Source organism: Punica granatum, chromosome 2 (assembly GCF_007655135.1).
Source record: "Punica granatum isolate Tunisia-2019 chromosome 2, ASM765513v2, whole genome shotgun sequence".
Taxonomy (NCBI): domain Eukaryota; kingdom Viridiplantae; phylum Streptophyta; class Magnoliopsida; order Myrtales; family Lythraceae; genus Punica; species Punica granatum.
The window spans coordinates 43,783,970-43,799,537 of NC_045128.1; the positions used below are offsets into that span (position 1 = coordinate 43,783,970).

General features: G+C 38.6%; 2 protein-coding genes across 3 annotated transcripts; one reads left to right on the top strand and one right to left on the bottom strand.

The window, feature by feature from the left end:
• The first annotated feature begins 1,830 nt into the window (after window positions 1-1,830).
• Window positions 1,831-9,294, top strand: LOC116197782 (MADS-box protein AGL42-like). 2 transcript variants are annotated; one of them, XM_031528027.1, is made up of 9 exons: window positions 1,854-2,060; window positions 2,302-2,365; window positions 2,470-2,669; window positions 3,792-3,873; window positions 6,392-6,453; window positions 6,553-6,652; window positions 8,125-8,166; window positions 8,271-8,312; window positions 8,759-9,294. In XM_031528027.1, the coding sequence occupies exons 3-9, from the start codon at window positions 2,488-2,490 to the stop codon at window positions 8,912-8,914; spliced, it is 666 nt and encodes a 221-aa protein (XP_031383887.1). In that variant the 5' UTR covers window positions 1,854-2,060; window positions 2,302-2,365; window positions 2,470-2,487; the 3' UTR covers window positions 8,915-9,294. The 2 variants fall into 2 exon arrangements, with proteins under 2 accessions (XP_031383888.1, XP_031383887.1); XM_031528028.1 differs by having other exon boundaries at window positions 1,831-2,365; window positions 8,764-8,900.
• Window positions 9,295-12,547: 3,253 nt separating this feature from the next.
• On the bottom strand, window positions 12,548-15,135 carry LOC116194250. Its single transcript, XM_031523011.1, has 7 exons — window positions 14,762-15,135; window positions 14,590-14,621; window positions 14,147-14,244; window positions 13,961-14,043; window positions 13,362-13,439; window positions 13,193-13,288; window positions 12,548-12,999 (listed from the first exon to the last, which is right to left on the bottom strand). The coding sequence occupies exons 1-7, from the start codon at window positions 14,843-14,845 to the stop codon at window positions 12,709-12,711; spliced, it is 762 nt and encodes a 253-aa protein (XP_031378871.1). The 5' UTR covers window positions 14,846-15,135; the 3' UTR covers window positions 12,548-12,708.
• Window positions 15,136-15,568: the final 433 nt, after the last annotated feature.

Here is a 15,568-nt window from a genome sequence, read left to right on the forward strand (position 1 = left end):
TATTTTAGTCTACCGAAAAACTCATCGATTCAACTGCTCAAAAAAGAAAAACAGCGCACAAGGGGGACTCGAGTGAGGGGTTCGATCGTCTCTAGTTTGAGTTTCAAATCTGGATTTTTCCAATAGGAATACGGGCTCGACGTTGGCCCATCTTACAGATGCTATCTGGGCCTCGTCTCCATTAGAGGACCAATGGATTGGGCCTTCTCTCGATTTAAGGTACTTTCGTTTCGGTTGGGCCCAAGTATGCAGGCCTTTTCATCAATCCCAAAGTAAAGCGTGAAAGGAAATTAATTTTCTATAGACGGTGGTGGGATGACAATGGGCGAGATTTCGAAATGTTATCATCATCATCTCCGTAGATTGCTCGACCCATTATTTGTTAGGAGGAATCAGGACAGTTTCATTAGTTTAGAAGTCCAGTTTAAGTGATACGTCTTCGCCTTTGTGACAAGAAGGTTCTAATTTCGGTTAATTATAAGACATGTATTGTCGGCGAGAATGGGCAATTCGTTGATCCCGCTTTGTATAGATATGGCTGTACTTGTCAGCTATATGGAAGCATTGAGCTACTCGGCTCTCTTTCTCGGCTTTCTCCAAATTTGTCGAGCCAAGCCCAATCCTTGATCAGACTTTGCTGTCACGCTTTCGAGTTGAAGCAACATTAATGGGAATGGCTTGGTATGATATACCAGCATGAATACCATACCAAGAAAAGAAAATAAGAGAAAAGGCAAATGCTGCTCCCAAGTTAAAATCTCCCCTCATATATTCCGCTGACGGATCTTATGCTGAAAAATCAATCAAACCACACTTAAAACCAAAAGCGATGGCTCCTCCCGCTATTCTTGGTCCTCTCGAAATCTACATTACCCGAGCCACACCGGCGCCCTCCAGCGACCGTGCGGCCCACTTTCAATAAACCGATGATGTGTGTTGTCTTATGATTTTCAATAATAATAAATAACATCCAGATAAGATGCACCTAAATATATATACGTGGACACATATCCCACCTTCAATTTTCAATCCTCTCGTCACCAACCAGCCATTATATTTTGTACTCTCCTTTTCTTTCCGAATTATATTATATTTTAATTCTAATAATTCCCGCCCGACAACCTTCGAAATCAAAATATTATCTAATTACTAAAGCCATAAAAATACAGGGAGGAGAAAGACAAAAGGAAGAAAATAAATTATTATTATTATTATTATACTAGAAAGAATTAAGAAGCGGGCCACCAATGAGGGGCGAGCCCACGTGACGGGACCACAACCCATTGGTGAAGGTCATTGTAGCGGGGTGCGATTGCTCGGGACGGCGTGTCCACTTATGATTGGCTCTGTCAGCTCGTCGTAGTACGATGATGTTTTTTGGACAGGCACACACTTCCCCCCTATCCCCACAAAGCCACAAGCACAAACCGACCCCCTTCCCCCGCCCCCATACACCTCACCCCTTCCCTCTCCGGTCGACCGTACGTCTTCCAAAATCAAATTAAATGAGCCCGGCGCACTGCACCCTCCTCCTGAAAGATCCCCCCCCCCCCCCCCCCCCCCCCAAAGACGGGGAATGCCTCTGTGCGCAAGCGCATGCGCCCGGAGGATGCAGTTTTTTCTACGTCAAGCATCTGCTTCTCCAATTAAATTCGGTCAATCATTCAACCGTAAAAAATAAAAATCAAAATTCGGTCAATCAAATGATATTTCCATTTTTAATTTCCCGACTTTACTCTTCCCCACCCGTTTTTCTTAATTATACCGAAACGAGATAATTTCCCTTTTTTATTTTTTATTTTTTATTTTTCCCCCCTATCCTTCACCAATCACCTCCCTCACTTGGCCTTGGCTTGCTAATTTTCTTATTTTATTCTTCTCTCTTTTTTTTTGCCATTTCCATATATTTCCTTTCTCTCTCTCTATCTTCCTTCTTCTCCCCATTCTGGAACTTTTTTTCTCCATCTGCTCTCCTTTCCTTTTATGGTAGATTTTGTGTGTGTGTGTGTGTGTGTGTGTGTGTGGAGAAAGTCGCCATCGACGAGAATCGAAGGCGAGGGGTAAGCAGGCGAGTTAGCTAGGGTTTCTTGACTGAGCTGGGAGCTGCAAAGCTTTAGGGTTTCCTAAAAATTTCCCCCTTTTCTTTCCCCTCTCTTCGCCTGAACTCGAGACGAGACATCGTCTTAGACCTAGCAGAAGCTCAAGTCCAGTTCCGTACAGCTGCCGCCTTCTCCTTCCTGGCAGCTAGTGGTGAAAGTTCATGTCTTTCGGGTTTATTTACTGGTCTTTCCTTTTCTTTAGTTGAAGCCATCGACGAGAACGACAAGACCACTTCTTCCCTGCAGCAGAAGCCGAGACTTTTCCGGTGAGTTATTATTCATTTGAATTTTTTTTTCTTTTTTTTGCATTTTTTGGCGATACCCCGATCATGGTTCCCCCCCTTGACGCGTGTTGGAGTGTGCTCGGCAGCATCGATCATCGTGGAAGATGGTGAGAGGCAAGATTCAGATGAAGAGGATCGAGAACGCCACGAGCAGGCAAGTCACCTTCTCGAAGCGGCGGAATGGTCTCCTCAAGAAAGCCTACGAGCTGTCCGTTCTGTGCGACGCCGAGGTCGCCGTGATCATCTTCTCGCAAAAGGGAAGGCTTTACGAGTTTGCCAGCTCCGAGTAAGCTCCGTTTTACTTAACACCGACCGGCCCATGAATATGATGCAATGAAGGGGGTATTTATGCAGCTTATATCTCGTCTCACACGCCATTCACCAGGCTGCAGATTACTTCAGTCAATTTCTGCCTCAAATGTTATGCGAAATATATCTGCCATCTCTCTCGATAGCAATTTGTTTTGATTTTTATGTAATTTCATTTTTTTTATTCCTGCATTATTTCATGAGCTATCTCTTCTTTTTTCTTTTCCCCTTCAATTAGATCTCTAATCTAATATTGAGGCAAGTACTTAGATAATTAAAGTAAGTACTTGGATATTATTAGTACATGGAGTGTTAGTACAGTCTCTAGGAAGGTGGGTCTATAGTTGTTGGTATCCATTCATAGCGATACTGTCAAGGGCAGGCACAGATGGAATTCTTCTTTTGGTTCAACAAGTCAATTACTTATTCAAAATCAAAGGAGGAATCTTGAAACCGAACTTCATTTTTAATAAGGCAATCCAATAGTACTGAATTTTTTCACCACAACATAAATATAATCTCTTGATGATGCATTTTGTTTCCATCAAAACCTCTCTCTTCCATCATTTGATGGGGAAAATTTGACTTTGGAGGCTGCAATAGCCGGTTTACATATATAAACTACACGTGGAGTATTAGACAATCGTAGGTAGGAGGCTGTACTAATTCATGATAAATTGTGAATGCCTAAGATTTAGGGACTTCATCTACATCTGGCATAGGATACTTACGGTTTGATGGAGTTCGTTTTCCATTCTAATTTGGAGTGTGGGAAGCTAGGTTATTGATCCTTTCTGTATATAGATATAGAATTTGCAGGTTCAAACCCTTCATGGAATTAGAAAGCACTTAATCTTCAAAAAGAACACAATAGTTTAAAAGTCTATTGAACTGTATACACTTAGTATTGAAGAACAATTACTGTGGACAAAGCCTTTAACCGCTCTATAGGACTTGGAACAACTTCACATCGTCAGTGAATTCCTCCTTGCAATCATTCTAAGACCTATAATTGGATATTCTCTTTACCCTTTTGAAGTGTATCTGTATTTGCTTGGCTTATATTACGCGATACTGACAAATAATGTGAACATATCAGCATACGAGAAACAATAGAACGCTATAGTAGATATGCCAAGGATGTGCAGACATACAAGAGGGACATGGAATACCAGGTCTTGGTTAGTGCTCTTTATCTTTACATTTATCTCTTTGCACATTAAGTCAATCTTTCTTAAGAGCAATATCCCTACATGTTTTGCTTCCTAGTTGCATGGCTTGAGTCTTGAAGTTCGTGGTGCTTGGTGCAGTGATGCTTGAATTTATATAGTTAAGAGAACCTTTGATGAGAGAAAGTTCTCATAAATAAGATATGTATATGAAGCAAGAAAATTGGTAGAATCCATAGTAATTGAACCTACAATCCAGAGTTGGTGAATTATGTTGGTTAGCTGAGGTACTTGATTGCGATGAATTCATTATGTTTGCAAAGAAGGTATGGAAATGAAGTGAAATGCAACTAGCGTGTAAGAAATGAAAAGCAACTACTGTATAAGAAGTAAGAACCGTAATGTTTTCTGATGCAGAAAAAATCTCAAGATCCCCGAGTCCCGATGCTTGATCTTCGTGTGTCAGCGGAGCTCACGTCTAAATTGCTTCTTCTTGTTTTCTTCCTTTTCATTTCTGTCCACTTGAGTCTTGACCCTTATTAGCAATTTGATGCTATTTCATTTTCCTTTTCCTTATACCAAACACAACCTTCTAGTAATCAGTTTAATGACTATAGTTATTTTGGTAACACTGCTAGAGGCTCCCTCAAAACCTCTTTCAATGTGAATGTAGCCCTATCTCTGCTCGCTTCAATTAGAGTAACATCACCTTATTAAAAATTTTGTAGATCAGATAAATGTTTGAGAGTGCAGCAAAGACAACTATGTCTTGGCAAACTTAGGAGATCCTCTTCAAGATGATGCTTTCTATGAGAGGATGGTAGAGAACGTGAAGATAGTGCACTTTGGAACTCCTTAGTGGGTCTTTCCGAAGGAAGATTTCACATTGGTGCATAACACTGTGGCATCACCTTACAACTTGTTTGGTTAGAGGAAATTAGAATGATTTTCCAAGTGGGAGGGAGATTAGAGGAAATTAGAAGGAGAGGAAAGTTGTCCATGATTAAATGTATATCCTCAACCCTCCAAATTTGGAGCTGGATTGATGAAAAACAGTTAGGTCGGCTTCTTTTGTTCATAATAATGATGAAGCCTCGAAAGATAGGTATTTCAATCTATTTATTGATATAAATGTGTCCCATCTCCTGTCCTCTTCTCGCCTTCGGTAACATTGTCGAAGAAGGGAGAGTATTCTCCTCTCCTTTTAATATTTTGGTCACCTCTCTCCTCTTCTATACTTTCCCCTTCGTCGGTGAGTTGCATCCAAATGAAGTAGTAGAGGTTGCAAAGTGGAAACTGAATCCAAGCGAAATTAAAGCTAAGGTTCAACTTGAAAATCTTCCAGTGCGAAGAACCTAAAAGACAAAAAGATTTAACTTTCATGCATAAGAAAGTTCTCGAGGGCTAAAGGAATTGCATTTGTTTTGATATATAGTTGCTGCTTGATCAGTATGTATTTCCTTGCTATATTTGGTATTTAGACATGTCTTTGTCTTTATTTTTGCTAAGTCCTGTTTGGTAAGTAAGAATGGAATGAAATGAATTTCTTATCCTTCTGCTCCATTTTTTATATGGTGTTACTCTTAAGAAATAGAAGGACCATTCCATTTAGAGGAAATATTTTCTTCAACTTGATAGAATAGTCTTTCCTTCAAAAAAGTTAATCGATGTCCATTTCACCATCTCTAATAAGTTTTATAAATATCATACGTTGTCTTCCAATTTCTTATATCTAAAACTATATATATATATATATAAACGATATTTTGATATATCAGTTCTTTATACTTAAATCCACTCTTTATATTCTCAAATTCAACTAAAAATTCATTATTTTTCTCAACACAATTAAAATTCACATATGAGATCCATTCCGTTCCTTTTCATTCCTCCCGCGCATCAAACATGACTAAAGCTCATTGGTAAGTACTGCAATAGCAATTAGAGGCAAACTTGGATACTGTATAAATGCTTTATGTGATTCCTCTTGTGCATATATATGAGGAGAAATTCCTTTCAAATGGAGTTAGAGGAAATAGGGTGGTGAATTCCAACTTTGGTATATATCATAAAAAAATGTGTTTTTACTACGGATTCTAAAGTGAATAACATCTTTCATTTCAAAACTTTTCTTCTCAATTTCATGCTTATATAAGTTGTAACTCCAAATTGTGATGTGGAATCCTAAAGACTTCAGCTATAGAATAAGGTAAAGAGACAAAAGTTTCTTGCAAGTACACATGCGGTTGGTTGTCCCTATCACTCTTCAAGACTAAATAAAGAAAGAAACTAAAGTTGCACCCCATAAATGAACTAGAAGAGAGCTGAGAAAGAATGTAATTGAACTATAACCTATACTTTGAGGGAAAGAAAGAAGAATTTTAGTATGTCCAAGGCTCAAGAGGCAAGAGCCTAGGAGCCTCGCCACTATTGATTCAACTTAAGTTCCTTTCTTGCCCAAATCAATATCTCACAAGTCTTCCATTTCGCTTTACTAGTACCGATAGAATGACCAAATCTTTACATGCAGCATCTGAAGCATGAAACGGCAGAAATGGAAAGGAAGATCGAGATCCTTGAAGTTTCTCAAAGGTTCATCCGTTGACCGGGGATATAAACTTCTTCCAATGCTGTATTTTCTTTACTCTCTTAAACTCTAAGTTTGGAAGTTTTTTGACATTATTTTTTCAGGAAGCTTTTAGGCCAAGGTTTGGGGTCATGCTCCATGGAGGAGCTCCATGAGATGGACTCGCAGCTAGAGCGAAGCTTGAGCAGTGTTAGAGCCAGAAAGGTGCATAAAATCTTCCATAGATGTAATCTCTTGAATGAGTAGTTTAAAAAAGTTCTTGGTGAAATAATCTTTTATATGACCGTCGAAGTGGAAATATCGAGCTCTTTCTCTATAATGAGAAACAATTCACGTAGGACCGATATTAAGTTCATTCGAAAAAGATACTCTTTCTGAATGACATCCTTAGTGACATGGTTGAGGCAAGTTGGAGCAGTTATAATTGTTCCTCACTCACTGAGTGTGGTTACTTTGAGCCTCGCAACTTTGACTTTGAGGTCTAGCTCTCTCTTTCCGCTGCTCGCCTGAGTCCCTTGCACCTTTCTTTGGTTGCATCTCATTTATAAGGAGAGGAAATAATTCTCTTTCTTGCTTGGAAATATTTTAGGTTAAGTTTGGTGCAATGGAATCGAAAGGAATGGAATAGAATAAATATTTCATCATTTCCTCTAATTTTTTTTTTTATCTCTTTTATGAGTTGGAGAGAGTATTCTATTAGAATGATATTTCTTTTCTAATTTGATGTAATGTTATTTCCTTAAAAAAACTAAAGTAATGTTCATTCCATCATTTCAACTCGCTTTATTTAAGTATGATATATATTTTTAAGGTTCATATATCTTAATATACGTATAAATTGCAATTTTGATAAATAAGTTCATTATTTTTAATTAGATACATCCACATTTTCAAATTCAATTAGAAAACAATAAATTTTCTTTCAATAAAAGTGTATTTCACATTGTAAAACCCATTCCGTTCCTTTTCATATCATTCCGGCATACCAAACGTGGCCTTAGTCAGAATGTATTCATGTTATTTGAGATAAAATAATAATTTGGATGGTATAGGAATGCATAAAATCCCATGGTAGTCATTCAACTTCCTGTCCTCCATCTCTCCTCGCTTCCGAAGAGAACTTACAGTAGAAGTTAATGATGTATTCGCTGAATTCCTCCTTTTCAATCCCTAGAAAATCCTTGTCTCCGAAGATTGCAAACAAATATCCACTTCACTCATAGAGGTAGGCTGGCAGTTGTTTCTTTTTCATTTGGGCATCCGCAATTGTGAGAGAGACACCTATAATTAACTTAATTCTGCATTGCTGATGTCCATATTAGGCCAATGGTCAATGCCTCCATGACTGTTGGCTTCTTCAGAAAGCAGTAGCACTGCAAGTTACTATTTTTACGTTACTGTCTTACATTTATACGACGAAGCTTACTGAAAGCTAATTCAGTAAGCTATAGTTAATTGCTTAGGCGTATTACATATTAGATATATAGTCTCCAACAACCCTCTTTTTGAAAACCTTTATTGCAACATGCAAATGTAATAAGGAACTTTTTGAAATATGATATTTTAAGAGTGCAAAAGTACAGTACAGTTATATTCGTGGCCTTAATTAGAATGGTGCTGGATGACAAGGTTAATGGTATCTATCTCAACTGTAAATGTGTGCGTCTGTTGTGCAGGCTCAGTTGTTTAATGAGCAAAAGAGACAATTGGAGGCGAAGGTAAGTGATTTAGGGCTCCAAATGAGACCTGTTGAAAGTTTCGTTTGCAGCTTTTTGGTTCTCATTAATCCGTGTTTTGCGCATTATTTTTCCCCTTTCTCTAGGAGAAGCTCCTGCTAGAAGAAAATGCGAGACTGCATGCAAAGGTGAAACCTCTCTCTCTCTCCCTGGTTCAATCGCGTGCGTGTGTGTGTGTGTGTCTGTTGCCCGTATATAGTCATTGTGGGATGTTCCATTTGATATGTTTCTATGCGATGTTTGGTACTAGCATATAGAAGTCTCTTAGCATCATCATTTGCAATGCAACCCTTTTATTCTCCACTGCGTTCCTAATTCGTCACATGTTGCTATTATTGGAAGCTCTAGCATCACATATCGACGAAGAGGCCACGGGGCTCTTGCTACCTCCGAGGTGTGTTTAGGATTTGTAAAAGATGGGATGACAAGGGAATATTGAAAGGGATAGCATGCACATTATAGAGTCATGGAACTACATTCCCTTTCCATTCTAACTTATATGCTGAATAAGGGCAAATGCTTTTTTAAGGCTATTTTGGCAATAAACATTTTTGCGTACTCTGCGAATTGGCAGTGCAGTGAGAATCACCGGGAGACGAGATCAGCGTCTCAAGAGAGAGGAGCAATCTACCGGTTGAGCAGCAATGGTCCTTATGGGCTCGATGTCGAGACAGAACTGTTCATCGGGCTTCCAGAAATGCGGTATTCAAAGCAGCAGCAACAGCAATAGCACCAGCAACAACCGCAGAAGCAAAGGAATCAGCCCCCACCAATCACCTTCACCAAAACTTGATGATTGCTACCTTTCGTTTCTCCAATTTCACCTTTCAACCAATAATGGAGCTTTCTGATATCAATTTAGCTAGCTAGGGTTTTGGCCAGGCATAAGCAATAAGAGGCCAGGGAGCGTAATAATTCAGGGAGGATACATGCGTATATCATACGCTTGCTGCTTTGAACTTCAGTCATGTATGTATGTAGTTCATGTGTCTACATGTAATTAGGCAGCCCTTTTCTTAGTTTCGTTTGTTCTCCACCAATGTTGTCGTTTGATTTTTGCATCGTATGATCATTAATGACAAAATATACCTCTCGCGAGTTATACGCCAATCCTCTTCTACTTGCTCTTTATAATAATAATAATAATAATAATATCTCTTGAAATTTATTATTAGTAGTACTAGGCAATTACCCGTGCGATACCGCGGGATAAAAAAAATTAGTTATTAGATTATAAAATTGATCAAATATATGTTTGTTTTTGTTTTTGTCAGTAACTAATAAAATTTAGAAGTTTTTCAATACATTAATTTTTATATCCAATTTTAAACTTATGATTAATAATAAAAATAAATTAAAATATTGGTACGTATAAATAGATATAAAATGTTAGAATATATTCTTAAAAGGAAGATGTTTATAAATAGGAGGGAAGGGTTTTGTATATACAAATACAATAGTTGACAAATCACATATTAGAAATATGTAAGAGTTTTGTCTCTTAATTAATATTGGGATGGGGATGTTAAAAATAAGAAATGAAAAGAAAAGGAGTGAAAGTAAAATAAAGTTATACATTTTAGAGGTTTTATTTTTTTATTTGTGTAATGTATATAAGTATTTGTAATTTCTCATGTAATAGTTGTTATACATTGCACGTAGATGAAATATCGACTAATTCATTAAGAATGATTATCGTAGCATGTTTCAATAAGTTGTTTTGAAATAATACCGACCAATAACAGTATTCCGAGATGAATCTTAAATATCAATTAATTAAGAATTATGAGAAAGGTAAAAATGAAATTATTACAAGTCGAGAACAACCGATTCAACTGCTAGTTTGACTATTGTTTATTATTATTTTAATAAATTATAAGGAATTCTACGATTATTTAATTTAAATTTAGAATAATTAATAAAGTCATCAATTATAATATTCATTTAAATTTGGAAATTGTAGTTGCATGACTGTTGGTATAAAGATCCTGAAATATATATCACAAGTAACACAATAACGTTGATAAATGGTATCCAAATATTCTAGATTTTAATTTTACAAAATCATTTTTATACAAAGATCAATTTGCAATATATACCTAAATTTGGGAAAAAATTTCTTGGAATAATTGGTTCGGGCCGGTTGAGCGAACAAGTCAATTGGATTACTCGCTACATTGTCCATACATGTTTAAAAACCCACGAAAAATAGGAATTCTTTTAAAATAATTGAAAATTAAAAACAATTAAAAAAACGAGAACCTTGCAAGTGTAATCGAGTGACTTAAACTTCTGACCAAAGGGCAAATAAAGTCAACGCCAACCAGCTCAACTCACTACCATTTGTGGCCTAGGTTTTTGTTATACATATTTAAATAGGAAAAAGCAATTTGCCCTCAAGTTTTGAGAGTGATAAAGATTTGCCTCCTCACCTTTCAAAAACCTCTATGGGAAATAGGCACTTTGCCCTCTCGATTAAAATTATAACGAAATTATTTATAATAATAATAATAACTTTTTTTTAAAAAAAAAGAAAGAAATCGAAGTTGGGGGTGGGGGAGACCCACCGGCCATCCCACCCGCTAATTGGCGTCGTCGGCGAATTGGCGACAACGATCTCGATAGTGGGGTGGCCGGCAGGGGCTCCCCTACCCCCAATTACGAATTATCCCAATTAGAATTTATAAAATTAAGTTTATGGAAATGCCAACTAGGATTCCCAAAATCGGGGATGGAGAACCCCTGTCGGCTACCCCATCCCCGAGATCAAAGTCTTTGGGGGGTTTTGTTCCAGTCGAGGACATCGATCGGGGGATGAAGTAGCCAACGAGGGCTCCCTTGCCCCCGATTACGGGAAACCCAATCGAGATTTCCAAAAATCTAATTTCAAAAATTCCCATTAGGATTCCCATAATCGGGGGTGGGGGAGCCCCTGCCAGCAATGCTGATTAAGGGGTGGGGTGGCTGGCGGGCCTCCCCCACCCTCAACCTCCGATTTCTTTCTTCTTATTATTATTATAAATGATTTCATCTGGATTTGGCTAAAATTTTAATTGAGGGGGTACAATGCTTATTTTCCATAGTGGTTTGGAGGTAATGTATAACTTTTGAAAGGTGAAAAGGGCAAACCTTTATCACCCTCAAAGGTCGAGGACAAATTGCTTTTTGCTCATATTTAAATATAAAAGGAAAAAAGACAAAAATCCTCATTGTGATTTGGAGTCGAGACAAATCACACCATGTTCTTTTGTTTGGAACAATTAGCCTCTCTTGTGGTTTGCTTCGTTAGACATAGGGGGTTACGGCGTTAATTTTTTTTCCATTTTCAGTCCTCAATCTTTAGTCTTTTAATCATTTTGGTCATAAATCGTTTTCTTTTATCATTTATATCCACAACTTTCCATTTTGTTTTTTTTTAGTTCTATAAGAAAAATCGAAGGGGGAGGGAGTTAGGATCACCGATTGGCGGCCCCAATCCCGAATTGACCGGGGACTTCGACTCGGGGTCCCCAGTTGATTTGGGGTTGGGGCCGCCAATCGGCGCCCTCGATGGAGGGTTCGGGGTCGCCGATTGGCAGCCCCGACTCCCTCCCCCTTCGATTTTTCTTTATAGAACTAAAATGAAACAGAATGGAAAGTTGATAGGAATGATGAAAGAAAAAGATTTAAGACCAAAATGATTAAAAGGCTAAAAATTGAGGACTGAAAATGGAAAAAATTAATGTCGTAGCCCCCTATGTCTAACGGAGCAAATCACAGGGGGGACTAATTGTCCCAAACAAAAGAACATGGTGCGATTTGTCCTGACCTCAAACCATAATGGGGATTTTTGTCTTTTTCCCAATATAAAAAGGGAAGGAAATTCATACAAATGGAAAAAAGAACAGTATGATTGATTTAAACGGTTCGACGCTTGTTCCGTTTAAGCAAACTCTTGAGATTGAGTCTTTATGAATGTAAAAAATTCATATTGGGATAGCTTTACTTTTAGTGGGCCGACCCGACTCTATTAGATTAGTCATGGCTCAATTGGATTTCCAAATATCAGGGTTGACAAAGAAAAAGAGCCCAAATGGGACCTATAATCACTTCTTAGTAATAATAACAATAATAATAATAATAATAATTGTATTGGGGTTAATCGTGGGCCAAGAGACTCTTGTCTCGATTATTGTGGGCCGGGATTATTGCAGCTGTAGAGGCCCATATGACAGGACAAGCACCATGGCCCTGCGTTTCCACCACATCTGAATCCTAACACGCTATTATGTTGTAAGATAGTCGTGAAAGAACTCAACATCTCTCCAGAGGCAACATCTCCCTCATTATCATGTGACTATTCATATTACGACTAATGCAGTCATCAGAAAAGGTTATCGTGGCATTCAAAGACGGGAATATGCACACCAAGTAATTGGATGGCTCAGTGCAGAAATAATGAACACTCTTAAACAGAATGAGAACTTCCTTACACATAATCCCGGAACAGAGAAGGCAGAAAGTTTTGAATTTGCATTCTCAATCTCAAGTTCTACCGTCCACATCAAACCCAGCCCCAGTCCAGCCAGGCCCTGAATTCTTACCTTTCGGAACTGCCCCGATCCCCTTCCCTCTTCCATGGAACTGGATCTTGTTCTTTGCCCTGCCTTCTCCCTCAATTGGAGACTCTTGATTTTGTCTGTTTGTGGCTCTAGAATCCCCAGAACTTCCTTTTTTATCTGTATTTTCAGTTATTCCACTAGCTTCTGACATGCGAGGAACTGAGGAAGCACCCTGGCTGGTACCACTTTCAACAGATTGCACTGGTTTCCCATCCTATCAGATAAAATGAAGAAAGCTCATTAGAGATTTCCGATTTGATCCACAGATAAATAGAAAAGTCGAAACACATAAACCGAGTATCTCATGTTGTATATAAGAGTTGGCTACTACAAGCTGAAAGAACTTTGATCATGAAAATCACTTATGCTGGACTTGAAGCATAAAAGCAGAAGTAAAAGATTCTTACCAGAGTGACAGATGATGATCTACTTGGATTAAGAGCTGCAAGTCGTCTTTTCAATTCCTCCAGTCTAGAATACTGAGAGTTACTGCTTTCTTGAACCTGTCAAGCACAAACACTGTCAGAGATGTGGAATGGGCATTTCGGTCACATATCCCATTAACAAATCAAGTACCAGATTTGATAGGTCTTCGCACAGCTTCTGCTTCAATGCTTCCTCCTCCTTGACCACCTTTGATGCTGCTTCCCAGGCCTAAAAAGTTTCAGTATAAGATATCAACAGAGGGAAGGAGGATTCAAGGTAACAATCTGGGGCTACAACTCTTACTAAGAGATATTCCATTCCATGGACCTGTTGATGTTCCCAAGACCTAATCTCTCCCTTTACTAAGCAAGACTTAACGCTAACCTGGGAAATTAACTATTTCTAACATAATTCTTGCACATCTAGTTACATGAAAGATGGAATACATGAATCCATTCTTCAGAAAGTGAAATTTGAGGTGCAAAAGCTTTGTTTCCAGTTGAGACTGAGAATGAAGCTCCAATAACTTAGTTGGACGTCAAGAAGTCATTGTCCAAACTAAAAAGATTTCAATTCAAACACCACGGTCAACTAGGTTTAGTTGAATGATGGCAATCCGGACAGGAAATCCATAAAAAGACCAACCCCTCAAGGTAATCGTTGGATGATGGGCAAAGAAGATTGCAAAGAGTAAAAGCGAGCAAGGGAGAGCAGAACCAGCTGAGCTGCAATTGAAAGCAACAAATTACCTTTTGTGCCTGTTCTTCCTTCTGCTTCGCCACTCGAATTCTTTCAGTTGAAGCCTGTATTTTCTTTCTCAAGAGCTCGAGTGCTTCATGGGCGAACCATAGATGAGAAAATCACTCCTCTATATGTATCAGAACAAAAACTCATTGAAGCAAATATTATCAGAACAAGAAGTTAGTTGGACCAACCTGCTTTCTTTGGTCCAGCAGTCAGCTTCATTTCCATGGAAAGATTCGCCAGCTCCCGTTCGACATCACGAATCTTAGAGTAGTTTTCTTGAATGTATCTGAAAGAGATAAGCAATGGAATGTGAAAGGCGAGTTCTCTCTCAACGTGAACATATGCATTAGCAAATTCAGTCTTGGCATCTTTCAGCAATTGAATAGAGGTCCCAGACCAGACCAGAAATAGTATATCATGAGAACAGCAAAGAAGGCATCGATGATAAAAGGCGGCTGCACACCAGATTATAGATAAATGCGAAAATAGAATACACAAGTAATCAACAATGACAAGACTTTTCAATTCAATCAGCAATATGTTTCCACTACTCGAATCATAGTCGAGCTTAAATTAGGAGAACTACATTAAAAAAAAAAAAAAAAAAAGAGCGGGGGATGACGAGACGTACTTCTTCAGTTGAAGCTGTTCTTCCTCGATTATCTGCCACAGAATGGAAAAACCGAATCACCAGCCAGAACATCCAAAAATATATATATATATATATAGGGGGAACAGATGAAAGCCAGATAAAATTCAAGGCCAGAGAGAGAGAGAGAGAGAGAGAGAGGGAGAAATGGGACCTTCTCGGTGTAGGCGATGACGGGAGCTTCTCTAGGGAGGCCGTCGGGGCCGATCTCCGGCTGGAGGGAAGGATTTCGAGCCATTACACCGGTACCGAATCAATCAATTCAGGAATGCCTCTGGACAGCCAGCCTCCAGGATCAAAATTTGAGATGCAGCAAGGCAGCAGCCACTGAAGCGCTATGCCCGCCGATTAAAAGCTAATGGCGCTGTGCATTGGTGTTAATGGCGATGGTGATTGATTAAATTTGACTTCCATAGACATGAACATGAGATACGTCGTGCTCCATCGGACCATCACCTCCCCCACATCCTTTTTTTCCCCCCTTAATTACTTTTTCCTTCTGGGTTTTGGTGCCGCCGGTTTTTATGTGAACGCGATGTCGTTGACATTCTATTCTGCTTTAATTTGGTAAAAAAAAAAAGAAGGTTTTGGTCCTTATAATTTGAAGACATTTTTTTTTCTGTCTTCATCCTTCGCTTTAGATGATTTTCTGTTTCAGTCCTTCCAATATAAAACCGTTAAATAATGCTGATTTGGTGCCGGATTAGCTGCCGAGTGTGATTCCATGCTACATTAGTTATTAGTTATTTTTGTAAAAAAATAATGTCAATTTAATTACCCTTCCACTGAAAGGAAAATGGGCTCTTGAGCTCTGCAAGTCTACTAAAGTCCAAACAGTAACAACAAAGTCATCTTCTTGTTTTCTTCTTCGGCTCCGACGTGTCTGAGTCCAAAAATTCTTGACCTCCTCGAGTGTTGATTCAATGAAAGCCCTAATGCCACCAACATGCAAGTCTTGGTC